Source organism: Nannobrachium achirus, assembly GCF_963921795.1.
Source record: "Nannobrachium achirus genome assembly, chromosome: 24".
Lineage (NCBI taxonomy): Eukaryota > Metazoa > Chordata > Actinopteri > Myctophiformes > Myctophidae > Nannobrachium > Nannobrachium achirus.
Window position 1 is genome coordinate 20,362,913 of NC_137831.1, and position 17,123 is coordinate 20,380,035.

The window sequence follows — 17,123 nt, forward strand, 5'->3', positions numbered from 1 at the left end:
TCTGGATCTGAACTAGGCTTAAGACAACCAAAGACAAAACCTGAAACAAGACAGGTGATGACTACAAAGGAAATGGTAAAGAAAAGCAAGAAACAGAATAAACATTCTAAAAAATAAACAGGGAACACAATTACAAGATACAGTATGTAACTACAGAGATGAAAACCAGAAAGACAGAAAACTCAATAAAGTAGCCTATTGATACAAAATAAAAAGAACATTATAGTTAAAGACAAATGGTAGACAGTTGACAAATGGACTACAGCATTAGATTGATGTTTTGACTAATACAAAAACAAGTTGGGCTGGGTATCTATCTCTGAGCTATTTTTATATTATTAAATACAATTATTATTATTTATGTATCTGTTTTGACATTTACTTGTGACCCATAGTAACTGGTCCACCACCCAAAGATGGGTCCCGACCCAGTGTTTAGGTGTCTGACGTTTGGTCCGTTTTGCGCTTCTCCTCCCGCCAGCAGAAGAAGTGGTGAACCTGGCGTCGCGGCGTCTGTCCGTCAGTCCGTCCTGCACCTCCAGCAACTCCCACAGAAACTACTCCTTCTGCCGGGGCTCCATTTGGTCCGTGCCTTCTGCTGTCAGCGGCGAAGGTACAGCCACCCGTCCATTTTAATCTAAATGATTCATTATGATCAAAGTACGAGCACAGCGTCTAAAATTGGTCTAACACAGGTCTAGATTTGCAAGTTTTTTTAGACGTCTAAACTTAGACTAGACGTTGATTAGACGTCTAATAGATGTTTAAACTTCTATTAGACGTCTAATCTAATCAACATCTAGTCTAAGTTTAGACGTCTAAAAACTTGCAAATCTACCTGTGTTAGACCAATTGTAGACGCTGTGCTCGTTGTAGCTCAGAAGGACTTATCCTTAGCGGTAGGCTGCTCAGCCTCTCGTCTTTAGTCAAAATAAAAAAATGCACTTTTGCTACTCACCAAAACAAAGACGGTTTTAAGATGTTGAAAGCCTACTTGAGTGGGAACATTCAGAGCTCCCTACCTCACATCTAAAATGCACCTTTTGGCCAGAAAATAAAATATTTCACTGGAAGAAAAAACTTTTGTTTTAGTTACTCCACTGTGTACAGATCTTGTCAATAGAAAAATTCCATTGACCAGATTTTGCCTTCCAGTGAAATATTTTCTTTTCTGGCCAAAAAGGGTATTTTAGACGCGAGATCGGGGGCCCACTAGGGAAAGTAGGCTTTCAACTCCCTAAACCCGTCTTTGTTTTGGTGAGTAGCGAAAGTGTATTTTTAATTCTGACTAAAAGACGAGCGCAAGGGCTCATCAGTGACATAGCGTTAAGGAGAACTCCTTCTATCGCCATGGACCAGAGCTAAGTACACTGTGTTTTCTAAGTGTTTCATCCAATTCCTCCCTCCCATCAGATGAAGAGAACACGACGGAACACACACCTACGCACCACATGCTGCAGCCACCCCAGGCTGTTTTCCCGGCGTGCATCTGCGCCGCTGTTCTGCCCATAGTGCACCTCATGGAGGACGGGGAGGTTCGAGAAGATGGTGTCGCCGGTGGGTTGCCATCGGAAACACTGCATTTTTACCTTAATGCAGTGGTTCTCAAGCCTCAACCTTCTCAGGCCGTGACCTCCCCACCCTGGAATGTAGGGGTTGAGGCATTCAATTTAGTTTGACTATGATCCACAGATAAATATTGCGGAAATAGCAGAACTACAAGCTCACAATGCCTCAGAGCTTGTAGAGATCCCTCCTTCTTATATAATTAGACAATTTGGCCACTGTTTCACCAGTCTTTATAGAATAGTTTGTTGTTTACTTTTAATGCAGTAATGTTTTTTATTAATTTTTTCCCCCTCTTTTTTTTGAGGGATTAAAAAGGTCTTCAAACAGCCACTTCACTCTCATCTGGGAACCCCCCCCAAAATCATGTGGGGTCGGGACCCCACTGGGGGTACCGACCCACAGGTTGAGAACCACTGCCTTAACACATGGGCGGCCAAGGTTTATAACATTTATAGCTGTTGCTGGTGCCACCATTGACTTACGTTATGTTTTGATGAGCCCCGCAAGCTTCGTGCGTGTGCACGTGCGTGTCCAGAGAAGATTGAGGAGGTACTCCATTTGTTTACAAACGCTCGCGAAACTCGCGGTAAAAAAATCGCGGTAAATTCGTGAAAACAATCAGCTCTCTGCCTCCATGGGGCTGTTTTTACCTCATTCTCAGATAAAGCCGTTCTTATGTTTCAAAGTAGAATCTAAAGCCATGTAAAATCCTTCCGTGTGGGGAGAGACAGGGGGCTTCCTGCCCTGGCTGGGTGACGTAATGGATTCAGGGCATGCAAAGGGAAGCTGCGGTCTCGAAAAGTTAACTATTTGTTGACTCGTCCCTCGACGATATAACTTCCTGTGGCAGGGTGACATCTAGTGGCCATAACTCGTCCCTGAACGCGTTTGGCTCCCCAAGTGTTAATGGGGTGAGAGAGAAAGCAGCGAGAGAGGGAGAGAGAGAGCGATGGGGGGGATCTGATCCAAGACCAGCTTGTGACAGACCGTTTCTATACAAACCGATATTGACCTTTGTACTGATAACCAATATTGTCCACCTCTTAATTTCCGATACCGATATTAACCGATACCTATATATGCTGGCTTTTTCACTAAAAGTCAACTAATTGTTTGAAAGTCACACATTCAGAGATACAAATTATTCTGTTCTCCTGCAAAGCCATCTATCCCATCAGGCTTTGTATTGTTTAGCATTTCTGATGAGCTGTACTTTGTTTTCTGTATGGTCTTTGTTGTCTGCCATGGTCTCTCTGTTGTCCACTGCCCCCTGCTGGAATTGGCTTGAACTAGTTCTCCAGGAGGGTACATGAGTACACACAACAGTTTTTAACAAAATATCAATGTTAATACATCTTTCTTTGAGATTTAAGTCCTGTTTAAAAAAAAAAAAAAAAAACTAAAAACAATATTTTCAGATATATATTTTTATGCTAATATCGGCCGATAATATCAGGAGGCCGATAGTTTCGGACATCCCTAATAGAAACTAGAGTTGCCTTTATCACTGCTTCCCTGATGAGCACATCACGTACACAGTATGTGACTGGCAATGATGTAATGGTTAACGCACTCACGTAAATACAAAAGACAAAAGTGGAGAAAACACAGCCATGGAAATGTGATTAGGGATGGGACGATGTGAACATTTCATATCACGATTATTGTGACAAAAGAAATCGCGATTTACGATAATATCTCGATAATCAACATCCATTATCCTGGAGCAGAACATTTGCCAAAATATAGCAGATCTACAAGCTCACAACGCGTCGCAACGCGACGCGTTGTGAGCTTGTAGATCGGCTATTTTTTGGCAAAGACATCTTTGATAGGGGGTGAAAAAAAGACTGTATCAAGTACGTTTATTACAAGTACCTTTTACCAATTATAGAGGGTTTAATTAAGTGGTACCGGATATGCAGCTCGGCAAATAAAAGGTGAATTGATCCCAGTGCATGACGAAGGACGATATCACAATAAATTAAATCTCCACGATACGATTATCGTGAGTGTTTTTTATCACGATAAACGATAATATCGCATATCGTCCCATCACTAGATGTGATACAGTATGAATCCTTAATGAAGCCATGCTTTCCCCCCCTGGTTCATCAGTGAGTACAGTGGCCCAGCAGATCCTTTGGAACTGTCTGATCGAGGACCCAGCCCTGGTGCTGCGACACTTCCTGGAGAAGCTCACTGTTAGCAACAGACAGGTACGAGCATCTCAACGCACACACACTCACACACACGCACACACACTCCACACACAGTAGCTTCACAACTTCAAAAGCAAATTGATAAATAAGAAAGTCTGGAATGGAGCACTGGCGGAACAAGTCAGAGCCGGGCCCGTAAGCAAGCCACAATGATCGGGCACCACGGCTTATTTCACATACACAAATGAGGAGAAAATCTGCGTTATTATCGCCATTTCACTGTCAGCAACACACTCTCGCGGGATCTATAGCACCAGTAAACAGGACGTTCGCGAGATTTGCCGTCAGACGCCGGCACCCACTTAGGAGGCTATTTGTAGGCTTTGTGTACCATGTCACACTCTAGTGGCTTCAACCAGGTTGCCCTATCTTGGTATATTAAAAATATTTGACTGTGTTAGCGGGAGGGAAGCCAGGCAGGGAGGAGGAACTCTTTGTCACTGCACTATAGTGGCTCGCACAGGCTGGTCAGGGCGCCTCAGTAGGATGTGGAAAATAGCTGGATAAGACAAAATGTGACATCATGTATCACGGAGATGTGGTTGTGTGTGTACTCCCTATAGCAGTGGTTCTCAACCTGTGGGGGTCCCCAAATTATTTTGGGGGGTCCCCAGATGATTAACTTAATGTGAAACATTGTTTTCTCCAAAACAGTAAACAAACCAACATAACGTTTAAGGGGGTCCGCGGAGGTACTGCAGGGGGTCCGCGATTTTTTTTTTTAATATAATTTCTTTATTTTTCACATTTATGTTAAAAAATAAATCATGATTCTATCCATTTTGAATAGCTTGAATACATGATTACTATGCAATTGACATATTGTTGATATTATTGACATTGGTTCTCAGTTAATAAGTAGTATGTTTAGAAATGGTAGTGGTACGGCCCACCCTGCTCGCTGTAACTTGTACATGTTTAAAATAAAAAATATGTCGTAGCCCCGACCCCCCCACCCTACCCCACCCCACCCTACGAGGTGGTAGGGGGTCCCTGCTCCATCTCCCCATCAGTTTGGGGGTCCCCGGCCTGAAAACGTTGAAGACCCCTGCTATAGAGGGTATCTGCACATTTCTAAATTGACAATTTAAGGACTTTTTAATACCTCTAAAAAAGGTAGGACAAAAAAAAGCATGTAGATCTGCTATTTTCACAATAGAACCGTGTTATACAAAATGTAATGCTGCAACTCTTAGTGCTCGTCCAAAGTTAAAATGTGATTATTTTGGTGGTCGCGGCCTGAAAAGGTTGAGAACCACTGCCCTATAGGACCAATTGTGGGACTTGACAAGGAACTAGAACGGGGAATCGGGAATTGGCATGACGACTGGGATGATCGGGAGCAAAAGGACAAATAATTGTCCGGGGAAAAAAAAGTCTAATCCTTGTTTGTTTCCATGTCAGGATGAGCTGATGTACATGCTGAGGAAACTGATGCTCAACATCGGAGATCTGCCTGCCCAGACCTCGCACATCCTCTTCAACTATCTGGTGAGGAAACGCATGACATTTATTTATTCCACAGGTTCCATCAGACTTGGTCAAGAAGAGAAAGTAGCGGTCCCATCCTAATTTACAGTACACTTTAAGACCGAATAAGACATGCTTCTGAATTGTACATTGCTATTACTTGGAAATATCCCAGAAGAGATTTTAACACCTGATAAAGATTTTCCTAGCTGCAAGCAAAAAGGCGATTACGCGTCGCTGGTACCAACAGGCTCCTCCAACTAAAGAAGAATGGATTGCTATCATAAAGGAAATATACACTATGGAAAGGCTAACTTTTATACTTAGGCTAGAGGACAAGAGGACAAATCAAACAAATATTGGGAAAAATGGATTCTCTTTCACCAGCCCTTGGACGTTGCTTAAAATAGAGATAGTGTACTGAAGACGTATCTTTAATTGTCGACATAAGATGTGCAGCCCATCCTGTTTAATGTATTGTATTTTTTGTTTTGTTTTGTTTTTTCATTTTGTTAGTTTTGTTCTCTGTTTGTATTGCTTGGCCTTGTTTGTGTGTGTTTAATAAAAATTGAGTTATAAAAAAAAGACAGAATAAGACATAATAAAGCCATAATAAGAAATAATGTGTTGGTAATTAGAACTAATATGTTTTATTAGACAGAAACAAAGACAGAATAGCAGAAAGAGCGGATACATTCTCTGGCACCGGTACCTGCTGCGGAACTACCGCGGCAGGTACCGCCACACGACCGGTAGTTCGAATGGCAGTCGCACTGCATCGCCGGCGATAGAGAATGTGAGAATGTAATCGCTCTTTCTGCTATTCTGTCTTTGTTTCTGTCTAAAACATATTAGTTCTAATTACCAACACATTATTTCTTATTGCTTTATTATGTCTTATTCTGTCTTAAAGTGTACTGTAAATTAGGATGGGGACCAAAGAAGCTAGGTCAATAGTAGGTCATTGTCTCCATGCAGCTTATTGCATTCATAATTATCTCTGTCAGGCAGAGACTGTGCCAGTGATCGCTTGTGTCCATGTCTTCGTGCCTGTCTTTGTCTGTTCTCCACAGCTAATCTCGCAAACTGCTATGCCAATCAGGATCATATTTATTGTCCATGCTACCAGCTGGCCTAGGAACTCAATCATTGATCAAATTATGATCATTTTCAAATGATATAATGACAACTATGTAAGGGGATAAGTTATGGACCAGAACTAGCCAATCACAGCATAGCAGGCTATGTAGTATCATAGCCTGCTATGTATCATGCAGCGATGTTGTTGCATGAACAAATAACCCAGTTATTTGCCTTGCACGCGCCATGCCTTACGCAGAGAGATGGAGAGAGACAGAGAATACGCAAGTAACTCATTATGCCACCAGACCACAACTTGTACTCAGGCACCTCCACTGCACCAGCTTCAGTTTTTAACAAGGGCCAAGTTGTGATTATGTCACAAATTCATGTTGTACCCAGATTTCCATGTTTCTCAAACTGATCATCTGACATAAAGTATTCGAGTGCCAATTCTTGTTGGCACACTCGTGTAGACTGTGTCTGGCAGACACCACATCAAAGCATTAAGCTCGACTATGTTTTACAATTTTTCCTCGAGGGAGGGAGGGCGAGAGAAAGAGAGACTATTTTATATTTCTGCATCAAATAGTGTAGTATAATATAATTTAGTATTATTATTCTCACTTAAAGTATTATTATTGCACTAATAGGTTACGTTTCTAGTCTATTTAGCCCAAGACCTGAGGCCGATTCTACAAATGTCTTCTAAATCCTAAAGGTTTTCTGATAAACGTGTTACTATATACAGTAAGTGGTGCCCAAACGTTTTTATTTCAAGATCTGCCATTTCAAAACAATGGCAGATCTACAAGCTCGTAGAGCTCCAACCAGTCCACCGAGTGCCACAGAGTGCCGCGCTGCGAGCTTGTAGATCTGCTATTTTTGAAAATGTGTGCAAGTCTTTGAATATTTCAAATCCTTCTAAGGTTTTTTGAAAAACCTGTGTTTCTATGTCATTGGTGCTCAAACATTTTCATGTGAAGGACCCCCAAAATGATATGTATTTGCCCACGGCCCCCCATCTAAAAATGTTTAGTTCCAGGGACCACCCAGAAGCAAAATTTGAGTTACAAATGTTTGCTTAAAAAATACATATATTACAAAGATTTGCACACATTTTCACAACTTTTCAAAAACAGCAGATCTAGAAGCTCGCAGCGCGGCAAAATAATTAAGGCCCCTCCACCTTGGGCCCTAGTAACTCAGTCCCACTCCCCCCCCCCCCCCCCCCCCTTGTGACGCCCCTGTCCTTGGCAGGTGGGGCTGATCATGTACTTTGTGCGCACGCCCTGCGAGTGGGGCATGGACGCCATCTCTGCCACGCTCACCTTCCTGTGGGAGGTGGTGGGCTACGTGGAGGGCCTCTTCTTCAAGGACCTGAAGCAGACCATGAAGAAGGAACAGTGTGAGGTCAAACTGCTGGTCACCGCCTCCATGCCAGGTAAACTGATCCAATGGTGGACAAAAGTATTCAATTTGTTTAGTACGGGTACACATTATTGTGTATCATTATTTTATAATTTAACTATTGAAAAATAGCAGATATACAAGCTCACAGCGCGGCACCGAGTGCCGCGCTGCGAGCTTGTAGATCTGCTATTTTTGAAAAATCGTGGAAATTAGAATTTTGATCCGATTCTATAAGTGTCTTTTGAATCCTTCTAAGATTTTTTGGAAAAACCCATGTTTCTATGTCAGCAATCTGGCCAGCCATCGTCAAAGAAAGGGTCCTTTTCACTTAACTGGAGCTCAGTTAGTCTGTTCTGGAGAGACTACCATGTCAGTGGTTCTCAAACCTTTTCATGTGAAGGACCCCCAAAATGATATTTATTTGGCCACGGACCCCCATCTCAAAATATCTAGTTCCAGGGATCACCCAGAAGCAAACTTTGAGATACAAATGTTCGCTTTAAAAATACATACAAGTCAACGATTTGCTCATATTTTCACTACTTTTTAAAAAATAGCAGATCTACAAGCTCACAGCGCGGCACTCGGTGCCGTGCTGTGAGCTTGTATATCTGCTATTTTTTCTATAGTTAAAGCATTCAATAATCTAAGGCCTAAATGGGTTAAGTAAAAGTATCAATACTGCAAGTGAAGTGAAAATTCCGCTGTTCAAAAAAGTCCAGTACCAAAAGTAGAAAGTACTCATTATGCAGAACGTCCTGTTTCACAAGTGTAAATGTATGTATTAAAAGTAGTGGTGTCCAACGATTAAATATTTTAATCGCGATTAATCGCATGATTTATGTAGTTAATCGCGCGATTAATCGCAAATAAGTCATTAGCTTTTATCAGGTCACAATGCAACTTAGAGGGATATCTTTCAAGTCTTTTGTGGCCCTATTAACTTGGGAGTGGAAATATTTGCTGGATTTATGCGAAAGTATGTTAATCTTTTATTTGAAATCAATTAAAAACCTGAATAAATCATAATGGTATTGCATTAAACAGACTGCAGCTGATGGGTATAAGGATCTGCTAAATGATTACTGTTGTGTCCACCTTTATGCTTTAATTATACTTTGTATTATAGCCGATATTGTAGCAATGTTTGTAAATATGCGATTAATTGCGATTAAAATAATTAATCGCGATTAACATAACGGTGAGTTAATTGCGATTAATTTAGTTAACTCGGACAACACTAATTAAAAGAAATGTTGAAAATAGACTTACGAATTCCCTGTGGTGCAACAGGCTACTATGTCGGGTGTCTGTGCGAACACAATTGGTCTGTGTTCGGGGGAAAATAGATCTACATGCTCACAGCTAATCTTCAAGCTCACATGGGGCCGAAATGTATATAGGGCGGGTTAATATATGTTTTGTAATGGTAATCAAAATCTACAAATTAACAGTTAGTAACAAAAGTACAATATTTACCTCCTTGAGATGTAGTAGAAGTAAAAGTAATTAAAACTCCCTTGCCTGAAATCTGTCGATCCACACTATAACTCTTATCAAGTTATTTTGTAGACAAATGTATAATACTTATAATTGAGCATGAATGGTAATGGTTGCCATTGACCTCACCTGCTGTCCCTATCCAGTCCATGCTGCTGAAGTATCCTGGCAGTCATTGTGGCTATGCTGCCCCCTAGTGGAGGGTCTTATTGAGAGGGTCTGGCCCACAGTAATCTGGGAACCCATCGGCCAAAAAACCTGCTGAGCTGAATCTGTCTTGAGAGATGAGGCCAGCAGTGACACTCCACAATACCCTTATTATCTCTAGCAGGCCAAAAGCCCTGGGACTGAGATGTTGATTTTGCCCCTGTCTGCCTGTGTTTCTATCTCCAGAGTATATTTCATAAACTGCCGGCCCCAGTGGCATCAAACATTTTGTGCATGTTGAAAAACATTTCAATTCACTTGTTTCCCAGGAACTAAGACCCTGGTGGTGCATGGGCAGAATGAGTGTGATATTCCTACGCAACTACCAGTTCACGAAGACACGCAGTTTGAAGCTCTACTCAAAGTAAGTTCACAAAATGGGGCTCAGACTCAACTGGAATTTACCCGTTCAGATGGTTGTGATTTTGCTCTTACATCACTCTCGGGGTGACCAGAGGCGTCATTTCAGTGGCAAAAAAATAGGTTTCCAATTAAGCCCCGTTTCTAAAATAGCGAAAATAGTGGCTCTGCAGGCTCTCAACGAGTCGTCAAGTGACGCGTTGAGAGCCTGTAGGTCTACTATTTCCGCTATTTGTTTGGGGGCAAAAAGAGAGAATGTTGGAAAATGGTCGTCTATAATAACATTCCCTAAATTGGGATGCCACGTTTAAAGTGGTTGCATGCAATAAGACGCTTATGTAAATGATAACGTGGGTCACACGTAGATGGAAAGGCATCGGTTGCGATGAAATCAAATTAATCTGCAAAAACTATTTATTGTTGGCCACAAGATGCATGAAATAACTGAATTTGAGGTTAAATATGAACACTAGGGAGTGGCAACTTCACTGATGACTGGGAAACCCTCAATGATTCCCGGGTGGGAAACAATGACCAATGTGTGATGTTACGGCCAAGCTCATGGGAGATGGTGCAGTATACAGTACTTATACAGTATCTTATAACTTCTGTCTCTCAATCTAGGAGTGCCTGGAATTCTTCAACATTCCCGAGGCCAGATCGGCACACTACTTCCTCATGGACAAACGCTGGAACCTCATTCATTATGCCAAGGTGGGAACATACAAAATGTTTTAACGCACTTCTACCATTGATCGAGGTGTATTTCATGTACTGTACAGATGTGGTCATCTGAAGAAAAATAAATAAAGGTGTAGGATATAATTTAGGCATACTTTTGCCTATATACATATATGATGTCACCACCGGTAATATGTACATAACACTATTGTACGTCTGTTGTCATTGAATGAAATGACAGTCTTTTGACGAATGTTCTCTCTCTACCCAACATCGTAGAGAAGGATAGCTTCCAGTCACTAGCTTGTTCAGTTGTATGTTTACGGTATTATTACATAATGAATATTGAAGTCCTACATTTCATTGTGTTTTAAATTGGTATGACATTTTCCACACACATTTGACATTTCAATAGAGTTGACATTAAACATTGGTGACTTTGGGTGAAATAACAGGATCTTGGTCCGTAAGCCTAGGTTCAAACTGGGAACCCATTTGGTAAAAGAAAAAAAGGGAAACATAATATATTTTTCCCCCTTTGTTTCTGCTGTTAACAGAATCTGTCTTGAGAGATTAGCCTAGGCTTGAGGGCAGCATCGGTTTATTGTACGTGCACGTTAGATGACGGCATGGTGTGAAACTGGAATCTGATGGTTCTAGCATTTGCTGCCAGTGCTGTACAAGGTGCCCACTTTGATAGCTCGGATGGCCCACAGACACCCCCTTACCCATCCCCTTTCCCCCAAAGCCCGATCTACAGTAGGCACTAGCTTGAGTTTCCAGTGGTCTGATCTGTGATTCTGTAATCATCTCCCTCCCTTGGTTTCCCCCAGACCTATGTCAGGGACATCTATCCGTTCCGGAGATCGGTCTCGCCCCAGCTCAACCTCGTTCACATGCTGCCCGAGAAAGGCCAGGAGCTCATTCAGAAACAGGTATGGAGAGAGAAAGAAAGTGTTCATCATTATGAGAACTGTGAAATCCCAACACCCCAATTTAACATCCTGTGAAAGGTGTCTGCGGTTACCCATGAAACAAACTGTTTTTTTTTTGTTTTTTCATCATCAAATAATGAAATAAATATTGTAAGATGAATTAAACGAAAAATAAAAGAAAAAGAGAAAAAAAGTGTTGGAGGTTATGGTGATGTTAACACTCGAGATCTAACCAGCAGCTTTTCATTGACTTTATCCAGGCACGTGCACACATAGACATAGACAAAGGGGGCTTGAGCCCCTGCCCTTTTATCCGTCTGTAAAAAGTTCCCTCTCCAGACCAGGAATGCAGTTTTTACTATGGTGAAAGAAACGCAAATGCCCCCTTTCCATGTCATACCTGAAGGCAGCATTCAAGAGAATTGCCTTGTCCAAACTCTCCTGAACTTGAATGCAGCATCTTATGTTGAAAGAATTGCCCTCTCTGTGTAGAAATCAATGCAGTTACGCCACATTTCCAATATTGACATGATTATGCTTACCGGTAGTTCAGTGTGGTATCAAGCACCGAAAATAGCCGACCTCCAAGCTCACAACGCGTCGCAGCGCGACGCGTTGTGAGCTTAGAGGTCGGCTATTTTTCCGATAGAGCAGGGGTTTTTCCGATAGAGCAGGGGTCTTCAACGTTTTCAGGCCAAGGACCCCTTAGTTGAGAGAGAGAGGAAGCAGGGACCCCCACCCACAACCTTATCATAGATTCCATACAGTTTCATTGTTTGATCATCAGTGTATTTTGGATTCATCTCAATTTGTTTTCAGATATTTAACCACTTTAACCGTCAATACTTAATAAACTTTCACTCTGTACTTAGTATGCTCTTTTTCCCCCTCTACACCAAAGCTCTTTGCCGAAAATAGCCGATCTACAAGCTCACAACGCCTCGCAGAGGCGTTGTGAGCTTGTAGATCTGCTATTTTTGGCTAAAGTTCTCAGAATATGGTTAATATAAAAAAGGAGGAACAAAAGTTTCTATCACTCAAAGATTTGGAGGACCCCCTGTAGTAACTCTGGGGACCCCCTAGGGGTCCCGGACCCCCTGTTGAAGACCCCAGTTTTAGAGATTTCAGCTCCTGCCTCTCCAACATTCTCTGCACGTCCCTGACTTCATCTCTTTCCTCTCTGTCGCCTTCAGGTGTTTTCTCGCAAGCTAGAGGAGGTGGGCCGCGTCCTCTTCCTCATCTCGCTCACCCAGAACATGCCGGCCGTGCACAAGCAGTCGCACGTCTCTCTGCTCCAGGAGGACCTCCTCCGCCTGCCCTCCTTTCCCCGCACCGCCATCGACGCCGAGTTCTCTCTGTTCAACGAACCGCAGGGTTAGGATGAGACGGACTAACCTTTCCTTTCATTTGATTCCTTTTCGTTTCGTTTGATTTCTATGACAAGGGGTCTTCAACGTTTTCAGGCCAGGGACACCTTAGCTGAGAGAGACGTGAAGCAGAGACACCCACAACCTTTTCATAGATTCCATATAGTTTCATCTGGTTTGACAGCACAATCATCAGTGTATTTTGGATTCATGTCAATTTGTGTTTTCAGATATTTAACTCTTTTACTGCTTCGAACGTTAACGCTCGTCCCAATTCTGAACGCGGCGCAAAGCCAATGCGAATGCTCGTTCTTTTACCTTGTTTGAGCACTGTAAGCTGATGAGGGGTCGCGCGGGTGTGTACAGTAAAAAATACATCTCCCGTAATGCTGCTCTCAAATCTCCACCACATGTAAACATCAATGGAGTCCCAAATCACTTCCTGGCTGTATTCTGTGGACCTGATCTAGAACATACATTTCTACGCTCTGAACAACGTTTCTATTTTCACAATAGAAACGTGTTATACAAAATTCCTCAACACTTAGTGCTCGTCAGGGTGCCGGGTCCCCAGTTAAAATATGATTATTTCGGGGGTCACAGCCTGAAAAGGTTGAGAACCACTGGCATACACTACCTGTCTTTGGGCATTGTGCATAGGGGTAAGCGACTTGTTATTGAGCTGAATCATTGTCATATAGTCCTGGAAATTGGGTTAAATATTCTGGAAAAATTTAGAAAAGTTTTGGAAATGAATTGGTAAAAATGTGTGGGAACCCTAGCCTGATTTCATGCGTTTTCCTCTCCCCAGGTAAGGAGCTGTTCGGTCTGGACACTTTGCACAAGGTGCTGTGGATCAAGCTGCTGGAGGAGATGTTCCTGGGCATGCCCAGCGAGTACCCCTGGGGCGACGAGATGATGCTCTTCCTCAACGTGTTCAACGGCGCGCTGCTTCTCCACCCGGAGGACAGCGCCCTCCTCAGGCAATACACGGCGACGGCCATCAACACCGCCGTGCACTTCAACCACCTGTTCTCCCTCAGCGGCTACCAGTGGATCCTGCCCACCATGCTGCAGGTATAGACCAGTGGTGGTTCTCAACCTTTTCAGGCCGTGACCCCCAAAATAATCATTTTTTTAACTGGGGACCCCCCACCCTGATGAGCACTAAGAGTTGAGGCATTACATTTTGTATAACTCGGTTCTATTGTGAAAATAGCCGATCTACATGCTCACAACGCCTGTAGATCGGCTATTTTCACAATTTCTGACTCTGATATATGACAATTTGGCCAATGTTTAATTTGTCATTTTAGAGGTATTATAAAGTCCTTAAATTGTCACTTTAGAAATGTGCAGATACCCTCTATACACCTAAACTTTATGTTGGTTTGTTTACTGTCGAGAGAGAAAACAATGTTGCAGAATAAGTTAATCATCTGGGGACCCACCAAAATAATTTTTGAGTACCTGAGACAAATAAAAGTCCATATTTGAATTTTTTCGAATATGGATGTTTTTTTATTTACTAGACTGTAAACCACAAACTAGTCATTTTTAATCTGTTAACTTGTTAATACACTCCCCCCTCATTTTGTTCAGTTGTCTGTTTTAATGTTATCTGCTCCCTTTGTCTGCTGAATATTGCTTGTACAGACTTATACTGTTGTTCCACAAACTGTTGGAGATATACTGTTTTTCCACTTTCCATAAGTATTATGTCTTATAATTCCTAATATATACTGTATGAGTTAAGTAAACTCAATAAAGTAATTCAACAAAATGAGGGGGGGGAGTTCCGACAAGATGGCGACCGAGTAGGACGCGTTTGTTGAGCTCTGTAGAGGTGCAAAGTTTTCACATTTTTTAAGCCCATTTTTTACTGCCTTTATAGTTCTTTTGAGACTTTAAACGCCAAAACACTGGTGAGTGTCTGTTTTTGCAGTTGTTTCGTGTTTCATGCCGAATACGATTAACACGAGGTCGAGGAGTACCAGGTCTCCGACCGCAAACGCTGACAACATGGCTGGCGCAATGCAGGGCGACGCTGACGCTCCGGTTACAAAGAGCATGCTGCGCGAGGTCCTCAAGGAATCACTGAAAGAGTTTATGGATGGTTTTATTCAACCCATGATGCTTGGCTTGGAGAAGAAATTACTGAAGAAGATTGATGACTTCGGAAAGGAGCTGCGTCCTGCAGTCGCCACGCTGAACACGACCGTGGCTGAACATGGGGAGGCCATTGAGAACTTTGGTTCCTCCATGGACAGTTTGCAGATGTGTATCACTGAATTGGAGAGAAGATGTGCTAATCTGGAGGAGAAGCTCGTCATAGCAGAAGACCGGAGTCGTAGGAACAACATAAGAGTGATTGGGATCTCTCCTGGGCTAGAAAAGGCTGACCCAGTGGCCTTTATCCAGTCTTTTTTGCAGAAAACATTCCCCGACGAGTTTCCCGACTCCCCCCCGGAGGTGGATCGTGCTCATCGGACCGGCAATCCACGTTCTGATAAGCCAAGGGCTTTCCTGGCAAGGATCCATTTTTTCCGGGTAAAGGAACGCATACTCCAGCTCTCCAGGAAAGCAGGCCAACTGACATACAATGGCAAAAAGGTGTATATTTTCCCCGACTGGTCTGCTGAAACATCAAAGAGAAGGGCAGCTTTCGGGCCAGTAAAGGAATTCCTACGTTCCATCACCGCGGAAGGAGTTAAATACGGAATAAGGCACCCGAGCAAATTCTGGATAACCGTGGATGAGGCGACTTCTACTTTCAACTCACCCAAGGAAGCGCTGGCCTTTTGCAAGGATAAGTTCAAGACTCCAGGTGCTGCGGACGAGACTCTAGCTACGCAGGATGATGAGACGACAGTTACAGAGAACTAACTTTTACCAGGGACACTTTTGCTTTTGTGATCGCGTGCTTTCAAACACATTCTGCCGATGTGATATCCTTTTGCCTTTAATGGACTGTTGGTAAGCTGGCTGGGACTTTGGAGATGACTTTTACGCAGCGTCTTTCTTTCCTCACTCTCTCCTCCTCCTCCTCCCCAAAGGGTGAGTTGTTAATGTAAGCCTACTTATTGTTTTGGACTCATCATCTGACTTGACGTTGTGTTTTCAAGTGTTTCGTTTCATAATGCCTATTTTATTTGTATTGAAGAATAAGATATATTTTATTTTTTAATAAGATCTGTAAGCAGATGGGTGTTACTCGTTTTAATTTAGGTTACCGCAAGGAGAGAGGATTTAGGGCTGATAAAGCTATAAGCATAATTCACTGTCTTTTTTGTTTGAATATAATGGACATTGTTCTTGTTATTATTGTATTCTTTTTCTTTGCTCTTATTGAGCGTTGTGCTGCTTACTATATAGGTCTAGAGGGTTTTATCTCTCTCTGTTAAGCTTTGTCTAACGTGTTCCGTGTCCCGGTTCCGAGCCTGCTCTCTCTCTCGTCTTCCCTCTGTGTCTCTCTATCTATCTCGGCTTTCCCTCTCTCTCTCTCTCTCTCTCTCTCTCTCTCTCTCTCTATGGCTCTCTCTCTCGCTGTGTGTGTGTGTGTCTCTCTCTCTCTCTCTCTCTCTCTCTCTCTCTCTTTCTGTTAGGTAATGGCGGCTATGTTGGTTGTTAGTTTATGGTTCGTTTATGCCTCCTAAAACGCTACTTTCTCGGGTAGGAGGGCGAGACTGGGCTTTGGCCTTTGTATTGAGTAATGTAGCCTACTGTTTAAGGCGAAACAGATATAAATAATATGGTCTAAATTGTGAAGGCTCCGCGGTTCCAGAGACCACTCGCTCTCCCGCCCTTTCTCTATGTCTCTCTACCTATCTCTGCTTCTCCTCTCTCTCTCTCTCCCTGGCTCATTGACTCGTTCTTTTCTTTCCTTTTTTTTTTTCCTAATCTCAATAGCTGGCGGATGTACGATCTCGTGGCGCGTTGGCTCTACGTGCTCGTGGATCCGCTGTCTGGGGGGGGGGGGGGGGGGGGGGGGGGGTAGTTATTTACCTACTTTACTTGTTGTCTTCTAAGATGTTAATTTCTTGATGGGGGAGAGGGGAGCTCTGAATTGGGGATATTTATTTTGTAGTCGTGATTGGGTATGTTCACTGTTTGAAGTATGGTAGTTTACTGTTTAAGACGGAAACAGACTTAACTAATATGATTGACATTTATCTAAGTTTGCACTGGCCTTTTGGGCATGTACAGGGAGCTGTATATGGCGCAGTATGCATCATGTGTGCTGTGTTGTATATGGTTTCCTGATCATACATAACTGTGTTTTATGTAAATACTTATGTATACAGACTTTTCTTTTCTTT

The 17,123-nt window shown here is 42.6% G+C and overlaps 1 protein-coding gene across 1 annotated transcript in view; it reads left to right on the plus strand.

The window, feature by feature from the left end:
• Positions 1-17,123, plus strand: part of unc80 (unc-80 homolog (C. elegans)) — a gene marked incomplete at its 3' end in the record, with an annotated part of 166,179 nt that overhangs the window by 109,095 nt on the left and 39,961 nt on the right. The window contains exons 36-45 of the mRNA XM_080720767.1: positions 482-613; positions 1,414-1,557; positions 3,688-3,788; positions 5,196-5,282; positions 7,602-7,785; positions 9,731-9,825; positions 10,446-10,535; positions 11,336-11,437; positions 12,631-12,811; positions 13,616-13,881. Of these exons, the coding sequence (XP_080576893.1) occupies positions 482-613; positions 1,414-1,557; positions 3,688-3,788; positions 5,196-5,282; positions 7,602-7,785; positions 9,731-9,825; positions 10,446-10,535; positions 11,336-11,437; positions 12,631-12,811; positions 13,616-13,881 (1,382 nt within the window). The remainder of the gene's footprint in view (positions 1-481; positions 614-1,413; positions 1,558-3,687; positions 3,789-5,195; positions 5,283-7,601; positions 7,786-9,730; positions 9,826-10,445; positions 10,536-11,335; positions 11,438-12,630; positions 12,812-13,615; positions 13,882-17,123) is intronic.